We start from the raw sequence: 21,140 nt of genomic DNA, 5'->3' as shown, positions 1-21,140 counted from the left end.
CAACAAGATTATTGCTTAACACCCCTTCATTGCACAATACCAAATCTAGGATAGCCTGTTCTGTAGTTGGTTCCTCCATGATCCGGTCTGAAAAAAATCTCATACATACTCCAGGAATTAATCCACCCCGGTGTTATGCTAATTTGGTTTGCCCAGTCTGTACGTAGATTAAAGTCACCCATGATTACTGTAGCACCCTTGTTAGGTGCATATGTAATTTCCTGTTTCATGCCGTCCCATAAGACCATAAGACATAGGAGCAGAAATTAGGCCATTCGGCCCATCGAGTCTGCTCCGCCATTCAATCATGGCTGATAAGTTTCTCAACCCCATTCTCCCGCCTTCTCCCAGTAACCTTTGATTCCCTTACCAATCAAGAACCTATCTATCTCGGTCTTAAATACACTCAATGACCTGGCCTCCACAGCCTTCTGTGGCAATGAATGTCATAGATTCACCACTCTCTGGCTAAAGAAGTTTCTCCTCATCTCTGTTCTAAAAGGTCTTCCCTTTACTCTGAGGCTGTGCCCTCGGGTCTTAGTCTTTCCTACTAATGGAAACATCTTCCCCACATCCACTCTATCCAGGCCTTTCAGTATTCTGTAAGTTTCAATCAGATCCCCCCCTCATCCTTCTAAACTCCATCGAGTATAGACCCAGAGTCCTCAAACGTTCCTCATATGTTAAGCCTTTCATTCCTGGGATCCTCCTCTGGACCCTCTCCAGGGACAGCACATCCTTCTTGAGACATGGGGCCCAAAATTGCTCACAATATTCTAAATGTGGTCTGACCAGAGCCTTATAAAGCCTCAGCAGCACATCCCTGCTTTTATATTCTAGTCCTCTCAAAATAAAAGCCAACATTGCATTTGCCTTCCTAACTACCGACTCAACCTACAAGTTAACCTTAAGAGAATCCTGGGCTAGGACTCCCAAGTCCCTTTGCACTCCAGATTTCTGAATTCTCTCCCCATTTAGAAAATAGTCCATGCCTCTATTCTTCCTACCAAAGTGCATGACCTCACACTTCCCCACATTGTAATCCATCTGCTACTTCTTTGCCCATTCTCCTAACCTGTCCAAATCCTTCTGCAGCCTCCCCGCCTCCTCAATACTACCTGTCCCTCCACCTATCTTTGTGTCATCTGCAAACTTAGCCAGGATGCCCTCAGTTCCTTCATCTAGATCATTAATGTATAAAGTGAAAAGTTGAGGGCCCAACACTGACCCCTGTGGAACTCCACTAGTCACCGGCCGCCATCCTGAGAAGGACCCCTTTATCCCCACTCTCTGCCTCCTGCCAGACAGCAAATCTTCTATCCACGCTAGTACCTTGTCTCTAACACCATGGGCTCTTATCTTACTGAACAGCCTCCTGTGCGGCACCTTGTCAAAGGCTTTCTGGAAGTCCAAGTAGATAACATCCATTGGCTCTCCTTTGTCTAACCTACTTGTTACCTCCTCAAAGAATTCTAACAGATTTGTCAGGCATGACCTCCCCTTGAAGAAACCATGCTGACTTTGCCCTATTTTACCATGCACTTCCAAGTATTCTGAAATCTCATCCTTAATAATGGATTCTAAAATCTTACCAACGACTGAGGTCAGGCTAATCGGCCTGTAATTTCTCGTCTTTTGCCTCACTCCCTTCTTAAACAGGGGGGGTTACATTAGCGATTTTCCAGTCCTCTGGGACCCTCCCTGAATCCAGTGATTCCTGAAAGATTATCACTAATGCCTCCACTATCTCTTCAGCTATCTCCTACCTTATCACTACTGTTTGGAGACCTATATACAACTCCCACTAATGTTTTCTGCCCCTTGTTGCTTCTTAGTTCCACCCAGACTGATTCCACATCCGGATTTTCTGAGCAATAATCCTCTCACTATCACACTGATTTCATTCTTAACTAACAACTTCACCCCTGCTTTTCCTCCTTTGCCTGTCCTTCCTAAATATCAAGTACCCTTGGTATTCAGTTCCCAGCCTTGGTCACCCTGAAGCCATGTCTCCATAATTGCAATCATATCACACCCGTTTACATCTATTTACTTTGTTAATTCATCTTCCTTACTACGAATGCTCCATACATTCAGATACGCTGCCTTTAGACTTGTCTTTTTCACATATTTACACATTTTTTGTGTCATGGCCCTAGTTACTCCTAACCCTCCTTTCTTCTGGCTTCCACTTTTGCTTTCTACTTTTCTGTCCTTCATTTCTATCTTTGTTTCCCTCTCTTGTGTCTCTCCGCTCCGGTTTCCATCCCCCTGTCAATCTAGGCTAAACCCTCCCCCACAGTACAAACGAATACCTATTGGAGTTTAGAATGAGAAGTGATCTTATGTAATGTCTAAGATTATGAGGGGACTTGATAGGGTGTTACCAGGAGGATGTTTCCCCTTGTGAGGAAATCCAGAACTAGGGGACATAGTTTAAAAATGAATCCAGAGCTAGGGGACATAGGACCTCCCATTTTTTTATTTATTTATTCTTTCTTCAGATATGGGCATTGCTGGCAAAGCCAGCATTTGTTGCCCATCCTTAATTGCAGTTGAACTGAGTGCCCTGCTAGGCCATTTCAGAGGGCATTTAAGAGTCAACCATTTTTTTTATCCATCCACGGGATGTGGGCTTTGCTGGCTGGGCCAGCATTTATTGCCCCTCCCAAGTTGCCCTTGAGAAGGTGGTGGTGAGCTGCCTTCTTGAACCACTGCAGTCCCTGCGGTGTAGGTACACCCACAGTGCTGTTAGGGAGGGAGCTCCAGGATTTTGACCCAGTGACAGTGAAGGAACGGCAATATATTTTCAAGTCAGGATGGTGAGTGGCTTGGAGGGGAACTTCCAAATGGTGGTGTTCCCATCTATCTGCTGCCCTTGTCCTTCTAGATGGTAGTGGTCGTGGGTTTGGAAGTTGCTGTCGAAGGAATCTTGGTGAATTCCTGCAGTGCATCTTGTAAATGGTACACACTGCTGCTACTGTGTGTCGGTGGTGGAGGGAGTGAATGTTTGTGGATGTGGTGCCAATCAAGTGGGTTGCATTGTCCTGGACAGTGTCCAGCTTCTTCAGTGTTGTGGGAGCTGCACTCATCCAGCTCCCACTCACCATATTGCTGTGGGTCTGGTGTTACATGTCGGCCAGACCAGATATAAGCAGCTTTCTTTCCCTAAAGGACATTAGCGAGCCAGATGGCCTTTTATGACAGTCAATGATTGGGACTAGTTTTATAGCCTAGATTTATCAATGTAATTTAAATTCCACCAGCTGCCATGGTGGGATTTGAATCCATATCCCCAGACCATTAGCCTGAGCCTCTGGATTACTAGTCCAGGGACAATACCACTACACCATCAACTCCCTACTATGACAGAGATGTGAAGAAATTTTTCCTGAGTGTCGTTAGTCTTTGGAATTCTCTTCCTCCGAGAGCAGTGCAGGTTGGGTCATTGAATATATTCAAGGCTGAGTTAGACAAAGTTTTGATCTGCAAGGGAGTCAAGGGTTATAGGGATGGACAGGAAATTGGAGTTGAGATCATAATCGGATCAGCCATGATGTTATCGAATAGCGGAGCAGTCTTAAAGGGCTGAATGGCCTTCTAATTCTTGTACACTTGTGTACAGAGGTATGGAAAGTGGGGCGGGGGGAACACAGGAAGGTATTTAATCGTGTCAAAGACAGGAGAGATTAATGACAAAAGGAATGATGGTCAAGACAAAGCAATGGGACAGAGAAAAACCTGTCTAGAGGTGGTATAAATAGAAAAGCAGAATAATCACCAACAGCTGCTGACCAAAAATTTAAAAAAACACAAAATTAAACAGAAAGATCTGAAATTGTAGAACACAGTTGGAGTCTGGAAGACTGTAATACAAACACTAATATTTAGTGTGGTGGAGGTGGGGTGGTGGGGGGGTGCGGTGGTGGGGAGGGGGGGTTAGCTAGGTGCATCACTACTCAGTTCTGCCACTCTGTACAAACAGCAGGATTTTCCATTCTTTTCATTTGCACACAGCTACTCCCATTCATCAAAGCTGGCAGTTGTCGACAGTCATCACATCACAATCAGGATTATTAACGTTGAAGAGCAGGGAAGTGTTGCTTGGGCCAATATTTATCCCACAACCAATGTCACTAAAAATAGATTATTTGGTTGTATTGTATAATATCATTTTGCTGTTTGTGGAAACTTGCTATTTGCAATTTGGCTGCTATGTTTCCTACGTTACTACAGTGACTGTACTGCAATAGTGTTTCATTGGTTAGATGGTGCTTTAGGGTGTCCTGAGTTCATGCAATGTACAATATAAATACACACTGCAAAGTGCAGATCTAAAAATGGTATTGATGGAACTGAACTGTGAGCAAGGAGTAGCAGTTAGTCCTTGGGTCCAGAAAGGTAAAATCAGTAACTTAATCATAGCTTTCCCATCATTGGTTTTTTGCAGTCCAAGTACTAGTGATAAAGTAGAATTTCAAAAGGAAAGAATACTATTCTGTAAGGAAATTCTGTTCCATCTGTACTTTTGGGAGCAGATTTTCCTAACCTTTGCTCCATAATGAGTGGATGCCTATTCTCTGGGAGCAAGAGAAAATAAATTCGGAAAAAGTGGATGGGGATTTATTCTACTAATTCTCTTTACATTGTCCCAAATATCTGTGTCTGTGATCCCTTTACATTGCCGTGATACCTGGGTCCTTGCCACTTTACACTGCCCTGGATATTGAAGTCTCTACCTAGAATACTGTGTTCAGTTTTGGTCTCCATATTTAAGGAAGGATATACTTGCAATGGAGATGGTACAGCAAAGGTTCACTAGATGGTCCTAAGATGAGAAGGTTGTCCTATGATGAGAGGCTGAGGTAATTCTATATTCTCTGGAGTTAAGAAGAATGAGAGGTGAGCTCATTGAAACCTACAAGATTCTGAAGGGGCCTGACAGGGTAGACACTGAGAGGCTGTTTGCCCTCGCTGGGGAATATATAACAAGGGACCAATCATTTAGGACTGAGATGAGGAGAAATTTCTTCACTCAAAAGGTTGTGAGATTTTGGAATTCTCTACCCGAGAGGGTTGTGGATGCTCCATTGTTGAATGTATTCTTGAATCCATACTTAAGGATGAGATGGTCAGATTTTTGGTCTTTCTGGGATTCAAGGGATGGGAGCAGGTGGGAAAGTGGAGTTTAAGCCCAAGATCAGCAATGATCATGGTTAATGGCAGAGCAGGCTCGATGGGTTGTATGTTTTTATGTTCTTTACACTGCCCTGGATATCGGGGTCTCTGCCCTTTACACTGCCCTGGATATCGGGGTCTCTGCCCTTTACACTGCCCTGGATATCGGGGTCTCTGCCCTTTACATGTTCTGGATATTGGGGTCTCTGCCCTTTACACTGCCTTGGATATTGGGGTCTCTGCCCTTTACTGCCCTGGATATTGGGGTCTCTGCCCTTTACACCGCCTTGGATATTGGGTTCTCTGTCCTTTACACTGCCTTGGATATTGGGATCTCTGCCCTGGATATTGGGGTATCTGCCCTTTACACTGCCTTGGATATTGGGATCTCTGCCCTGGATATTGGGGTATCTGCCCTTTACACTGCCTTGGATATGTGTGTGTTTCCCCAGGGCAGGGAATTGTAATTGGTATAAATCTTGCATGCTAATGAGGCAGGAAGAATTAATCCCAGCTCCTTTCCAGCTGGCCTTTAGGATTTTGAGCTGAGAACCAGGCAAGTGAATCAGGAAGAGGAGTTTGGGTTGGGGCTGGAGTGTTGTCAGGGTGTAGGGTTGGTGTGTGTGCTGAGGAGTGGGCAGACTAATGGTGTGGGCTTGAACATACTTGGGTTGGGAGAGTGGGTGCGGTGGGGTGTGCCAGGGGGGTGAGGTGGGAGGATGAGGATGAAGTGAGATGTTGGATGTGCCAGTTTCTAATCCTGTTTGTTTGATGAAGAGGGCAGTGATGAGAGGTGCACTGTAGACAGCCAATCCTCTTCAAATGCTGTTTTTCAGATAGATCGGACAGCTCTGCATTGGGCAACTGGTGCTGGACATGAACAGGCCGTGAAATTCCTTCTTGACCACGATGCCTCAGTGGATGATCAAGACAGTGTAAGTCACTTAAACATTCACTTTTCACGTCTGGAAATTTTGCAATTTTGGGACTGTTTAACTTGGAACAATCTGCTCACCAGAAATCAGCACAAGCACAGCAGGCACACAGTCGCAAACACTGCAACTGAGTCAAGATAGATGCAGCCCCAGTGTGACTGGGTCATATTGTAGATGGAGCCTATAACTGGCTGTTAATATAGAAACATAGAAAGTTTATGGCACCAAAAGAGTGCCATCGAGTCTGTGCCGGCAGACTAGTGGAGTTTTGCCGGGATCATTGCTGAGACCTCAGCTATTTACAATCTATAGGCTATTCACTTTGACATGAGAATAAAAAAGCAGAATATTTATTAAAAGATGTGAAACTTCTAAATATTGATTTTCAGAAAGACCAGGAGCACAGAAAGTTAGCATGCAGATATAGCAAACAATTAGAAAGGCAAGTGGCATGTTACAGATTGGAAGACGATGGAGTACAATAAGAAGGAAGTCTTTGCTACAGTTGTACAGGGCTTTTGTGGAATACTGTGCACGTTTTTGGTCACCATTTCGAAGGAGGGATATTCTCGCAATGCGCACGGTACAGTGAAGGTTCACTGGAGTTGTTCCAGTATGAGTGGGTTGTCCTGTGATGAGAGGCTGCCTAAATTGGGCTTATACTTTCTAGAGTTTAGACGAATGAGAGGTGATCTCACTGAAACATACAAGGGGGTTGTCAGAGTAGACACTGAAAAGTTGTTTTCCCTAGCTGGGGAAACTAGAACATGGGAGGGGGGCACAGTTGCAGGGTAAAGGGGTCCATCATTTTGGGCTGAGATGAGAAATTTCTTCAGTTGTTTTTGACTCTTTGTATTCTGTATTCCAGAGAATGTAGAGGGAGCCCAGTGTAACTGGGTCAGGTTGTTGATGACACTATTTGGTTGAGTTCTGTAAGTTTGCTCCTACAGTTTGGGATGAACGCTCTGCTTCTGGCTGCCTGGTTTGGTCACCTTCACATTCTTCGAACACTGGTCAATGTTGGAGCCAAGTTGTCGTGTGAAAACAAAGTAAGTAAATCTTTGGGTTGCAGGTCACTCTGTCCGGGAGGGATGTGACTATTTACTGGGAGGTCATTTTGTCCTGGCGTGAGGTGGAGAGAGGGTGTGAGGTGTGACTATCTCCCAGGGGCCAATCTGTCCCATGGGGTGATGTATCCTTGGTTTGGTATTGCTGTTTCTAATTGCCCCTTTGGGGCATGTTTGTTCATTAAAGGCATTATATAAGTTGACTTTATTTTTCCTACCCCTCCCTTTCCCCATTTATAATGGGAATGAGGATGTAACATTTGAAAGAAAAAGCAAGATGCATGAAGGATTGGGAGAGACAGAAAGCACTGGAGGAAGAAATAGTAAGCTATTAGGTGGGGTCATTGTGAGAGGGAATGCAGTAATGTCTAAACTAAATTTGCAGTGCACATAAGTAAACTCATGAAAAAACAAAAACAGAATTACCTGGAAAAACTCAGCAGGTCTGGCAGCATCGGCGGAGAAGAAAAGAGCTGACGCTTCGAGTCCTCATGACCCTTCGACAGAACTAAACTCATGAAGCCTGGTAAATAAGGTCAGTGAGCTGCAAGCGCAGGGAGTCTCATGGGAATATAATGTCATGACAATAATGGAGTCCTGGCTCAGAAGAGGCTGGACCAGGTACTAAATATTTCTGGATACAGGGCGTGCAGGAGAGATAGGAGAGAAAGGTGGAGGGGTGGAAGAATATAAGAAATAGGGACAGGAGTATGCCATTCAGCCTTTCGAACCTGCTCAGCCATTCAAAAGGATCATGGTTTATCTGATTATGGCTTTAACTCTACTTTCCTTCCTGCCTCCCATAACCCTTGATTCCCTTGTCAATCAAAAAACTCTGTAACTCAGCCTTGAATATATTCGATGATGCAGCATCCACTGCTTGCTGGAGAAGAGAATTCCAAACATTAATGACCCTCAGAGAAGACAACCTCACATGTCTCCACATTATACTCCATCTGACATTTTTTTGCCCACTCACTTAACTTATTTGAGACTCATTATAACCTCCTCACAATTTGCTTTCCCATCTATCTTTGTATCATCAGCAAACTTGGCTGCAGTATAGTTGGTCCCTTCACCCAAGGCACTAATATAGATTGTAAATAGTTGAGTCCCCAGCACTGATGCCTATGGCACTCCACCAGTTACTGTTTCCCATCTTCAAATGACCCATTTACCCCAACTTGCTATTTCCTGTTAGTTAGCCAGCTCTCTATCCAGCTAATGTATCAACCCAACACCATGAATGCTTATTTTGTGCAGTAACGTTTTATGTGGCACTTTATCAAATGCCTGTTGGAAATCCAAATACACTATGTCTACAGGTTCCTCTTTATCTATCTGATTTGTCATTGCTTCAAAGAACTCCAATAAATTTGTCAAACATGATTTCCCTTTCCTAAAACCATTTTGACTCAGCTTGATTGCATAATGATTTTCTAAATGCCCTGCTATTACCTTTTTATTAATGGATTCTAGCATTTCCCCAATGACAGATGTTAGGCTAACTGGCCTATAGTTTCCCGCTTTCTGTCTCCTTACTTTCTTGAACAGATGTGTTACATCTGTGGTTTTCCAGTCCGCTGGGACCTTTCCAGAATCCAGGGAACTTTATAAGATTGCAACTAATGCTTTCACTGTTTCTGCAGCCATTTCCTTTAATCCATCCATCCTTGGCAGCCTTCCTTCCTAGGATGCATGGCATCAGCTCCACAGGACCAGTCAGCTTTAAGTTCCATTAGTTTTTCCATTACTTCTTCTCTAGTGATGGTGATGGTTTTAAGTTCCTCTCTCTCTTTTGCCTCCTGAATTTTTATGATTCTCGGGATGCTTTCTGTGACAGATACAAAATATTTGTTCAAAGACTCTGCCATTTCCTTGTTTCCTATTATTAATTACCCAGTCTCATCCTGTAAGGGACCAATGCTCACTTTAGCTACTCTTTTCCATTTTGTGTATTTGCAAATGCTGTTTTTATATTTCTTGCTAATTATCTCTCATACTCTAATTTCTCCTTCTTAATGACTTTCTTCGTCATCCTCTGCTGGTTTTCAAAACTTTCCCAATCTTCTGCCTTACTTATCTTTGCAGCATCGTATACTTTAATTTTGATACCATCCTTAACTTCCTTAGTTCACCACAGATATTGAAATATCTCCTTAAATGTCTACCACTGCTTCACTACTGTCTTCCCTTTTAACCTACTTCTCAGTCTATTTTAGCCAACTCTGTCTCCATACCCTTGTAACTGGCTTTATTTCAGTTTAAGACAGTAGTTATGTGTCCACATTTCTCACCCTCAAACTAAATATGAAATTCTATAATGTTATTACTCTTGTCTAGAGAATCCTTTACTATGAAGTCTTTAATTAATCCTGTCTGATTACGCATTCCCAGATTCAGAATAGTTCCCATAATGTATAGTTCAAAGAAGCTGTCCCTATATATTTTATGAACTCATTCATCATACAAATTTAATTTGTCCAATTGATGTGACAATTAGTCACCCAAAATTATTGCAGTACCTTTCTTGCAAGCCCCCATTATTCCTTGATGTATACTCCATCCTACTGTGTGGCTACTGTTAGGGGGCCCATAAATTACTCATGCCAGTGACTTTTTTCCTTTGCTGTTTCTTTCCTCTACTGAAATTGATTCTACATCTTGATCTTTTAACCATTTCTCACTATTGTACTGATCGCATCCTTTTTTAACTAAGCTACCCCACCACCTTTTCCTTTCTTCCTGGCCTTCCAAAATGTCAGATACTCTGGAATCTTCAGGTCCAAGCCATGGTCACTTTGCAACCATATCTCTGTGATGTCTATCATATCATACTCATTTATTAATATATGTGATATCAATTCAGATAAAGTAGCTTTAATCTGTCTTTTTACCATTTTTTTGCCTACTCTGACTTTATTTGCTGGTGCACTCTTATGCCACACTCTGCTTATAAGGACATAAGAAATTGTGGGCGGAGTAGGCCATTGGGCTCCTTGAGCCTGCTCCACCATTCAATAAGATTATGGCTGATCTTATATGGCCCTAACTCCACTTTCCTGCCTGTTCCCAACAACTCTTGACTCCCTCGTCAATCAAAAATCTGCCTAGCCTTGAATATATTCAATGCCCCAGCCTTCATTGCTCATTGGGTGGGAAAGTTACAAACACGATCGACCCTCTGAGAAAATAAATTCTTCTTCATCTGTGTCTTAAATGGGAGACCCCTTATTTTGAAACTGTGCCCCCTGGTTCTAGGTGCCTCCAAGAGGGGAATATCCTCTCGGCACCTATCCTGTCAAGCTCCTTCAGAATCTTTTATATTTCAATAAGATCACCTCTCCATCTTCTAAACTCCAATGAATATAGACCCACCTGTTCAACCCTTCCTCATAAGCCAACCCTTCATCCCGGAAACAAAACAAAGAACAAAGAAAATTACAGCACAGGAACAGGCCTTTCAGCCCTCCAAGCCTGCGCCGATCATATTACCTGTCAAACTAAAACATTTTGCACTTTTAGGGTCCGTATCCCTCTCTTCCCATCCTATTCATGTATTTGTCAAGCTGCCTCTTAAACACCACTATCGTACCTGCTTCCACCACCTCCTCTGGCAGCGAATTCCAGACACTCACTACCCATTAAAAACTTGCCTCACGCATCTCCTCTATAGTTTTCTCCTCTCACCTTAAATCTATGTCCACTAGTAATTTCCCCTGGGAAAAAGCTTCTGACTATCTACTCTGTCCATGCCACTCATAATTTTGTAAACTTCTGTCAAGTTGCCCCTCAATCTCCGTCACTCTAGTGAGAACAATCCGAGTTTCTCCAACCTTTCCTCATAGCTAATAACCTCCAGACCAGGCAGCATCCTGGTAAACCTCCTCTACACCCTCTCCAACACCTCCATATCCTTGTAATGTAGCGACCAGAATTGCACGACTCAATACCCCTGCCAATGAAGGCAAGCATGCCATATGCCTTCCTGACTACCTTATCCATCTGCATTGCCACTTTCAGTGACCTGCCGACACGTACACCCAGATCCCTCTGCCCATTGATACACTTAAGGGTTCTACCTTTTACTGTATAATTCCTACCTGTATTAGACCTTCCAAAGTGCATTACCTCGCATTTGTCCAGATTAAATGCCATCTGTCATTTCTCCGCCTAAGTTTCCAACTGATCTATATCCCGATGTATCCTTTGACAATCCTCTTCATTATCTGCAACTCCTCCAACCTTAGTGTCGTCTGCAAACTTACTAATTAGCCCAGTTACATTTTCCTCCAAATCATTTATGTATACCATAAACAGCAAAGGTCCCAGCACTGATCCCTGTGGAACACCACTAGTCACAGCTCTCCATTCAGAAAAGCACCCTTCCACTGCTACCCTCTGTCTTCTATGACCAAGCCAATTCTGTATCCATCTTGCCAGCTCACCTCTGATCCCATGTGACTTTACCTTCTGTGCCAGTCTGCCATGAGGGACCTTGTCAAAGGCCTTACTGAAATCCATGTATATAACATCCACTGCCCTTCCATCATCGATCACTTTGTCACTTCCTCAAAAAACTCGATCAAGTTAGTGAGACATGACCTCCCCTTCACAAAACCATGCTGCCTCTCACGAATACGCCCATTTGCTTCCAAATGGTAGTAAATCCTGTCACGAAGAATCTTCTCCAATAATTTCCCTACCACTGACGTAAGGCTCACCGGCCTGTAATTTCCTGGATTATCCCTGCTACCCTTCTTAAACAATGGAACAACATTGGCCATTCTCCAGTCCTCTGGCACCTCACCCGTAGCCAGTGAGGATACAAAGATTTCTGTCAAGGCCCCAGCAATCGCCTCCCTCAGTACTCTGGGGTAGATCCTGGGGACTTATCCACCTTAATATTCTTCAAGACACCTAACACCTCCTCTTTTTTGATCTCAACATGATCCAAGCTATCTACATACTCTTCCCTATACAAATCAACCACTTAGTCCTTCTCTTTGGTGAATACTGATGAGAAGTACTCATTTAGTATCTCTCCCATTTCTTCTGGCTCCACACACAGATTCCCACCTCTGTCCCTGAGTAGGCTTACCCTTTCCCTGGCTACCCTCTTGTATGTATAAAAGGTCTTGGGATTTTCCTTAATCCTGTTTGCCAATGAGTTTTCATGACCCCTTTTAGCCCTCCTGACTCCTTGCTTAATTTTCTTCCTACTTTCTTTATATTCTCCATGGGCTTCATCTGTTCCCAGCCTTCTAGCCCTTACAAATGCTTCCCTTTTCTTTTTGACCAATCTCACAATTACCCTTGTTATCCAAGGTTCCTGAAATTGCCATGCTTATCCTTCATCCTAGCAGGAACATGCTGGTCCTGAATTCTTATCAACTGATGTTTGAAAGCCCCCCCACATGTCAGTTGTTGATTTGCCCTCAATCATCCGCCTCCAGTCTAGATTCCTCAGTTCCTGCTTAATATTGTTATAATTAGCCTTCCCCTAATTAAGCACCTTAACCTGAGGACTCATGTTATCCTTATCCACCAGTACCTTGAAACTTACTGCATTATGGTCACTTTTCCCGAAATGCTCCCCTACTGAAACTTCGACCACCTGGCTGGGTTCATTCCCTAATACCAGTTCCAGTATTGCCTCTTCCCTAGTTGGACTATCTATATCTTGTCTCAGGAAGCCCTCCTGGATGCACCTTACAAATTCTGCACCATCCAAATCCCTAGCACTAAATGATTCCCAGTCAATATAGGGAAAGTTAAAATCACCCACCACAAAAACCCTATTGCTTTTACATCTTTCCAAAATCTGCCTACATAACTGTTCCTCAATCTCCCACCGGCAATTGGGAGGCCTACAGTAAACCCCCAACATTGTGACTGCACCCTTCCTATTCTGGAGCTCTACCCATATTGCCTTGCTGCATGAGCTCACCGAGGTGTCCTCCTGTCGTACATCTGTGATATTCCCCTTAACCAGCAGTGCAACTCCCCCACCTCTTCTACATCTCTCTCTATCCTGCCTGAATCATCTAAATCCTGGAACGTTTATCCGTCAATCCTGTCCATCCTTCAACCAAGTTTCTGCAATAGCAATAACATGATAGTCCCAAGTACTAATCCAAGCTCTAAGCTCATCTGCCTTGCCTGTTATACTTCTCGCATTGAAACAAATGCATTTCAGACACCCAGTCCCACTGTGTTCAATAATTTCTCCCTGCCTGCTCTTCCTCTTAGTCCTGCTGGCCATATTCACTGGTTCCCAGTCATTTATTTCACCTGCTGACCTATTGCTCTGGTTTCCATCCCCCTGCCATACTAATTTAAACCATCCCGAGTAACACTAGCAAACTTCGCAGCCAGGATATTGGTGCCCCTCCAGTTTAGGTGCAACCCGTCCTTTTTGTACAGGTCCCACCTGCCCCGGAAGAGATCCCAATGATCCAGATATCGGAAACCTTCCCTCCTACATCATAGAACCATAGAACACTACAGCACAGAAAACAGGCCATTCAGTCCTTCTATTCTGTGCCGAAATATTATTCCGCTAATCCCATTGACCTACACCTAGTCCATAACCCTCCAGACCTCTCCCATCCATGTATCTATCCAATTTATTCTTAAAACTTAAGAGTGAGCCCGCATTTACCACGTCAGATGGCAGCTCGTTCCACACTCTCACCACTCTCTGAGTGAAGAAGTTCCCCCTAATGTTCCCCCTAAATCTTTCCCCTTTCACCCTAATTTATGATCCAATTTACCACATTATCATCCAAATCATTGATATAGACAACAAACAACAATGGTCCCAGCACAGATCCCTGAGGCACACCACTAGTCACAGACCTCCAGTCTGAGAAGCAGTCATCCACTACCACTCTCTGTCTTCTCCCACACAGCCAATTTTGAATCCAGTTTACAACCTCTCCATGGATACCAAGTGTCTGAACCTTCTGAACTAACCTCCCATGTGGGACCTTGTCAAAGACCTTACTAAAGTCCATGTAGACAACATCCACAGCCTTTCCTTCATCTACTTTATTGGTAACCTCCTTGAAAAACTCTAAAAGGTTCGTTAAACACGACCTACTACACACAAAGCCATACTGACTATCCTTAATCAGCCCTTGGCTGTCCAAATAATTGTATATCCGATCTCGCAGAACACATCTGTTCAGCCACGTGTTTAGCTGCACTATCTTCCTATTTCTAGCCACACTGGCACGTGGCACAGGGAGTAATCCTGAGATTACAACCCTAGAGGTCCTGTTTTTTAACTTTCTGCCTATCTCCCTGAACTCCCGCTGCAGGACCTCGTCACTCTTCCTGCCTATGTCATTCGTATCAATGTGTACCACGACCTCTGGCTGTTCTCCCTTCCCGTTCAGAATGTCCTGTACCCGATCAGAGACATCCTGGACCCTGGCACCAGGGAGGCAACATACCATCCTGGTGTCTCTTTCATGACCACAGAAGCGCCTTTCTGAGTCCCTGTCTATAGAGTCCCCTATGACAATTGCTCTTTTGTTCTTTGATCCCACTGCTGAACAACAGAGACAGCCGTGGTGCCACAGCTCTGGCTACTGCTGTTGTTTTCTCCTGATAGGCCATCTCCTCAACAGTATCCAAAACTGTATACCTGTTAGAGACGGTGACAGCCACAGGGGATTTCTGCACTGACTGCCTGCCTACCCCTTCTAGCGGTCACACATCTATCTGTCTGTACCTTGGGTGTGACCACGTCTGCAAAACTCCTGTTAATGACGCTTTCCACCACGTGAATGCTCCTAAGTGCATCCAACTGCTGCGGTCTGTGAGGAGCTGCAATTGGGTACACTTTCCGCAGATGTAGTTGTCTGGGACACTTGAAGCGCCACAGATTTCCCACATCCCATGGGTGAAGCACTTCACCCCAGCAACTGCCATTTCTAGAACTATTTCATAAATTAATTTAAATCTAATAACTGCCTATTGACTCCTTATTAACTATATGTTCCCTAGGGCTAGATTTCTACTATAAATGCTAAATTCTAAGAACAGTAATCCCCTCCTTCTGGTCTAGATACCCTCTACTTATTTATTATGTGATTAATTTATTTGGTTTAGTTAGTTTAACAATGTTTTAGTTTCAAATTCAGTGTAGATTCCCTACCAGCCAATCAGGTCACAGATTTACCGTGACGCCACTTTTAATTTTTTTTTATAAGACTCGAGGTCTGCGAATCCCCGATGTAAAGTTTATATATTCCCCGCTCTGGAACTCCGCCCTCTGACTCTGCTCCCTGGAACTAGGCCGCCAATCCCCGAGGTAAGGTTTTTATATTCCCTGCTCTGGAACTCCACCCTCTGACTCTGCTCCCTGGAACTAGGCCGCCAATCCCCGAGGTAAGGTTTTTATACTCACCGCTCTGGAACTCCACCCTCCGACTCTGCTCCCTGGAACTAGGCCGCCAATCCCCGAGGTTAGGTTTTTATACTCACTGCTCTGGAACTCCACCCTCCAACTCTGCTCCCTGGAACTAGGCTGCGAATCCCTGAGGTAAGGTTTATATATTCCCTGCTCTGGAACTCCGCCCTCTGACTCTGCTCCCTGAAACTAGCAGCTAACAGCTTAGTGAATCTTCTCTATTGCTTCATCTGTCATTACCCTGCCTTCTGCTTTTCTTTAACTTGCCAAAACTCCCCTCACGTGAACCCTCCCTTGCTCTATTTAGTTTAAAGCCATCTCTACTGAACTGGTTATACGATTTGCCAATACACTGGTCCCAGCACAGTTCAGGTGAAGGCCATCCCAACAGTACAGCTCCCTCTTTCCTCAGTACTAGTGCTAGTGTCCCATGGATCGAAATCCATCTTGGATCAACACATCCAACTCTCTGATCTCATTTACCTTATGCCAATTTGTTCATAGCTCAGGTCGTAATCTGGAAATTATTGCCTTTCCGGTTCTTGCTTTTTAATTTACTTAGTTTCTCATAGACCCTCAACGGAACTTCCTTCTTAGTCCTACCCTTGCCATTGGTGCCCTCGTGGATCATGGCAACTGCATCCTTGCTCTCCCAATCCAAATTCTTCACCAGCCCTGGAGAGATGTCCATAACCTTGTCCCAGCAGGCAACACAGCCTTTGGGTCTCTCACTGTATCTATCCCCCTAACTATATTACCCCTTACTTTTTTATACTTTTGCATGGGCATCGCTGGCCAGGCCAGCATTTTTATCGCCCATCCCTAATGCTCTTGAGAAGGTGGTGGTGAGCCACCTTTGAACTGCTGCAGTCCATGTGATGCAGATACACCCACAGTGCTGTTAGGGAGGGATTTCCAGGATTTTGACCCAGCGACAGTGAAGGAACAGCAATACAGTTCCAAGTCAGGACTGTGAGTGGCTTGGAGGGAAACTTGAAGATGGTGGTGTTCCTGTGCATCTGCTGCCCTTGACCTAGGTGGTAGAGTTCGCAGGTTTGGAAAGTGCTGTTGAAGGAACCTTGGTGCGTTGCTGCAGTGCATCTTACAAATGGTACACACTGTTGTGACTATGTGTCAGTAATGGAGGAAGCAGATGTTGGAGGTTGTGGATGGGGTGCCCATCAAGCGTGCTGTTCTGTCCTGGATGGTGTTGAGCTTCTTGAGTGTGATGGAGCTGCATGCATCCAGGCAAGTGGAGAAAATTCCATCACACTCCGAATTTGAGCCTTGAGAAAGGCTTTGGGGAGTGAGGAGGTGATCCAACAGAGGGCGCTGGTGAGAAGTGACTGAAGCATTCTGGGAGAAGTCATCGCAGCCACCGCGACTCAGGAGGGAATCGAGGAGGACCCACTGTCAAAGAACGGAATAGCCCCAAACATTACATTGCTGTGGTGTTTTCATCCCTCCCTCCTCCTCAAACCTAAAAAGAGAGAGAGGAAGAGGTAGTGCCTTTAGGAGTGTACCAGACCTGCAAGGGACACTCTTCTGAAAGTGGATTTTAAAGAAAAAGCAGCTGCTTGGTGAGTAATCCTGGGAGCAGACTCGGAGGGAGGAGCACCAGAGTGGTGAGTATAAATCTAACTTACCTCAGGGATTCGCGGCCTTGAATCCAGGGAAGAGCACCGGAGTGGTGAGTATAAATCTAGCTTACCTTGCGGATTCACGGTCTTGTCTCCAGGGAGGAGCACCGGAGCGGTGAGTATAAATCTAGCTTACCTCGGGGATTCGCGGCCTTGTCTCTAGGGAGCAGACTCAGAGGGAGGGGCACCGGAGCGGTGACCTCGGGGCACAGAGTAACTGAAGCCAAAACTGAAAAAGTGACGTCACAGGAAAGCTGTGACCTGATTGGTTGGTAGGAAATCTGCACCAAATTTGAAAAAAAACACTGCAAAGCTAATTAATAAATTAATTATCTAAGTAGAGATAGCTGGGCAGGTGATGTGCTGTAGCTGTATGATGTGGGAGCTGGCAGATCCCATTGTGAGCCGCAGTGACCGCATCTGCAGCAAGTGTTGGTTGCTGGAGGAACTCCGGCTCAGAATTGACGAGCTGGAGTCCGAGCTCCGGACACTGCGGCACATCCGGGAGGGGGAGAGTTATCTGGACACTTTGTATCAGGAGGCGGTCACACCCGGTAGATTAAGTACCTCAAGTTCGGTCAGTGGTCAGGGTCAGCAGGGTGTGACAGCAAGTGAGGCAGGTAGAGGGATCCTGTGTTCAGGAACAGAGGAGCCTCAGCTCTTGAACTTGTCCAACAGGTACAAGGTACATGCTCCCTGTGTGGATGAGGAAGAGGGCTGTAGGGAGGATGAGCCAGCTGACCACAGGACCGTGGCACAGGAGGTCATTCAAGAGGGGGGAGCAAAAAGACAAGTGGTAGTTGTAGGGGATTCTATAATTAGGGGAATTGATAGCTTCCTTTGTAAGCAGGATCGAGAGTCCCCCATGGTATGTTGCCTGCCCGGTGCCAGGGTGAGGGACATCTCTGACCGGCTTGGAAGGATATGGGAAAGGGAGGATCCAGTTGTTGTGGTCCACGTCGGGACAAATAACATAAGTAAGACTAGGAAAGAGGACCTGTTTGGGGATTATCAAGAACTGGGGACTAAATTAAAGAACAGGTCCTCAAGGGTTATAATCTCCGGATTACTACCCGAGCCATGTGCAAATTGGCATAGGGACGCGAGAATAAGGGAAGTAAACACGTGGCTAAAGGAGTGGTGTGGGAAAGAGGGGTTCCATTTCGTGAGGCACTGGCATCAGTATTGGAACAGGAGGGATCTGCACCGTTGGGACGGTCTCCATCTGAACCAATCTGGGACCAATGTTCAAGCGAAAAGGGTAAATAGGGTGGTCAACAGGACTTTAAACTAGAAAGTGATGGCGGGGGGGAGGGAAGGGTAAAACTCCAAGAAGTATGACTAATGGGAAACAAAGCAGCAGGTTAGTGTGTGTGGGAGGTGGATTCAACTTCATGGAAAATTATGAAAAACTGAAAAGAAAGGAGAGCCCAGGAGAGGCTATTAAAGTCTCCAGAACACAAAATAGGACAGAGTGTTTGGAAAGGGCTAGGAATCTAACTTCAAGCACATCAGATAAAGGGACAACAATGAGAAAGGGGATGGGAAATACAGGACGGAAGGTGTTGTATCTGAATGCACGCAGTATACGAAATAAGGTAAATGAGCTGTGGCACAGATTGAAATTGGCAGGTATGATGTGGTGGGCATCAGGGAGACATGGCTGCAAGGGGATCAGGACTGGGAGCTAAATATCCAAGGATATACATCCTATCGAAAAGATAGGCAGGTTGGCAGAGGGGGTGGGGTTGCTTTGTTCGTAAGCAATGAAATTAAATCGATAGCAAGAAATGATGTAGGGTCAGATGTAGTTACGGGAGTTATGTACAGGCCTCCAAACAGTAGTCAGGATGTGGGGTACAAGATACACCAGGAGATAGAAAAGGCGTGTAAGAAAGGCAAGGTTACAGTGATCATGGGGGATTTCAATGTGCAGGTAGACTGGGAAAATCAGGTTGGGAGTGGATCCCAAGAAAAGGAATTTGTGGAATGTCCACGAGATGGCTTTTCGGAGCAGCTTGTGGTGGAGCCCGCTACGGAACAGGCAATTCTAGATTTAGTGATGTGTAATGAGGCAGATTTGATAAGGGAGCTTAAGGTAAAGGAACCCTAAGGAAGAAGTGACCATAATATGATAGAATTTTCCCTGCAATTTAAGAGGAAAAAGCTGGAATCAGATGTAACGGTATTACAGTTGAATAAAGGTAACTACAGAGGCATGAGGGAGGAGCTGGCCAGAATTGACTGGGAGATGAGACTAGCAGGAAAGACAGTGGAACAGCAATGGCAAGAGTTTCTGGGAGTAATTTGGGAGACACAGCAAAAATTAATCCCTGGGAAGAAGAAGCATACTAAAGGGAGGACGAGGCAACCATGGCTGACAAGGGAAGTCAGAGACAGCATAAAAGCTAAAGAGAAAGCATTCAATGCGGCGAAGAGCAGTGGGAAACCAGGGGATCGGGAAGCCTACAAAGACCAACAGAGGACAACTAAAAAAGAAATAAGGAGGGAGAAGATTAAATATGAGGGTAAACTAGCCAGTAATATAAAAGAAGATTGCAAGAGTTTTTTTAGATATATAAAGGGTAAGAGAGAGGGAAAAGTGGACATTGGTCCGCTGGAAAATGACGCTGGAGAAGTAGTAATGGGGAACAAAGAAATGGTGGAGGAACTGAATAGGTACTTTGCGTCAGTCTTCACAGTGGAAAACACGAGTGACATCCCCAAAGTTCAAGAGAGTCGTGGGGGGGAAGAGGTGAGTATGGTGGCCATTATCAAGGAGAAGGTGCTAGAAAAACTGAAAGGTCTGAAGGTGGATAAATCACCTAGACCAGATGGATTACACCCCAGAGTTCTGAAGGAGATAACTGAAGAGATAGTGGAGGCATTAGTGATAATCTTTCAGGAATCACGAGTCAGGGAGGGTCCCAGAGGACTGGAAAATCGCTAATGTAACCCCCCCTGTTTAAGAAGGGAGTGAGGCAAAAGATGGGAAATTACAAGCCGATTAGCCTGACCTCGGTCGTTGGTAAGATTTTAGAATCCATTATTAAGGATGAGATTTCAGAATACTTGGAAGTGCATGGTAAAATAAGGCAAAGTCAGCATGGTTTCATCAAGGGGAGGTCATGCCTGACAAATCTGTTAGAATTCTTTGAGGAGGTAACAAGTAGGTTAGACAAAGGAGAGCCAATGGATGTTATCTACTTGGACTTCCAGAAGGCCTTTGACAAGGTGCCGCACAGGAGGTTGCTCAGTAAGATAAAAGCCCATGGTGTTAGAGGCAAGGTATTAGCATGGATAGAAGATTGGCTGACTGGCAGGAGGCAGAGAGTGGGGATAAGAGGGTCCTTCTCAGGATGGCGGCCGGTGACTAGTGGAGTTCCACAGGGGTCAGTGTTGGGACCATAACTTTTCACTTTATACATTAATGATCTAGATGAAGGAACTGAGGGCATCCTGGCTAAGTTTGCAGATGATACAAAGATAGGTGGAGGGACAGGTAGTATTGAGGAGGTGGGGAGGCTGCAGAAGGATTTGGACAGGTTAGGAGAATGGGCAAAGAAGTAGCAGATGGATTACAATGTGGGGAAGTGTGAGGTCATGCACTTTGGTAGGAAGAATAGAGGCATAGACTATTTTCTAAATGGGGAGAGAATTCACAAATCTGGAGTGCAAAGGGACTTGGGAGTCCTAGTCCAGGATTCTCTTAAGGTTAACTTGCAGGTTGAGTCAGTAGTTAGGAAGGCAAATGCAATGTTGGCATTTATTTTGAGAGGACTAGAATATAAAAGCAGGGATGTACTGCTGAGTCTTTATAAGGCTCTGGTCAGACCACATTTAGAGTATCGTGAGCAATTTTGGGCCCCGTATCTCAGGAAGGATGTGCTGTCCCTGG

At 44.9% G+C, this 21,140-nt stretch overlaps 1 protein-coding gene across 2 annotated transcripts in view; it reads left to right on the top strand.

Annotated features, from left to right (window-relative positions):
* The window catches only part of ankdd1a (ankyrin repeat and death domain containing 1A), a 357,444-nt gene that overhangs the window by 10,254 nt on the left and 326,050 nt on the right, over window positions 1-21,140 (top strand). For both annotated transcript variants that reach the window (XM_041175241.1, XM_041175240.1), the window contains exons 3-4: window positions 6,015-6,113; window positions 7,064-7,162. In XM_041175241.1, the coding sequence (XP_041031175.1) occupies window positions 6,015-6,113; window positions 7,064-7,162 (198 nt within the window). The remainder of the gene's footprint in view (window positions 1-6,014; window positions 6,114-7,063; window positions 7,163-21,140) is intronic.

Source organism: Carcharodon carcharias, chromosome 26 (assembly GCF_017639515.1).
Source record: "Carcharodon carcharias isolate sCarCar2 chromosome 26, sCarCar2.pri, whole genome shotgun sequence".
In the NCBI taxonomy this organism is placed as follows: domain Eukaryota; kingdom Metazoa; phylum Chordata; class Chondrichthyes; order Lamniformes; family Lamnidae; genus Carcharodon; species Carcharodon carcharias.
Note: the sequence above shows the minus strand (reverse complement) of the source record. Positions and strands in the feature narration are given on the sequence as shown.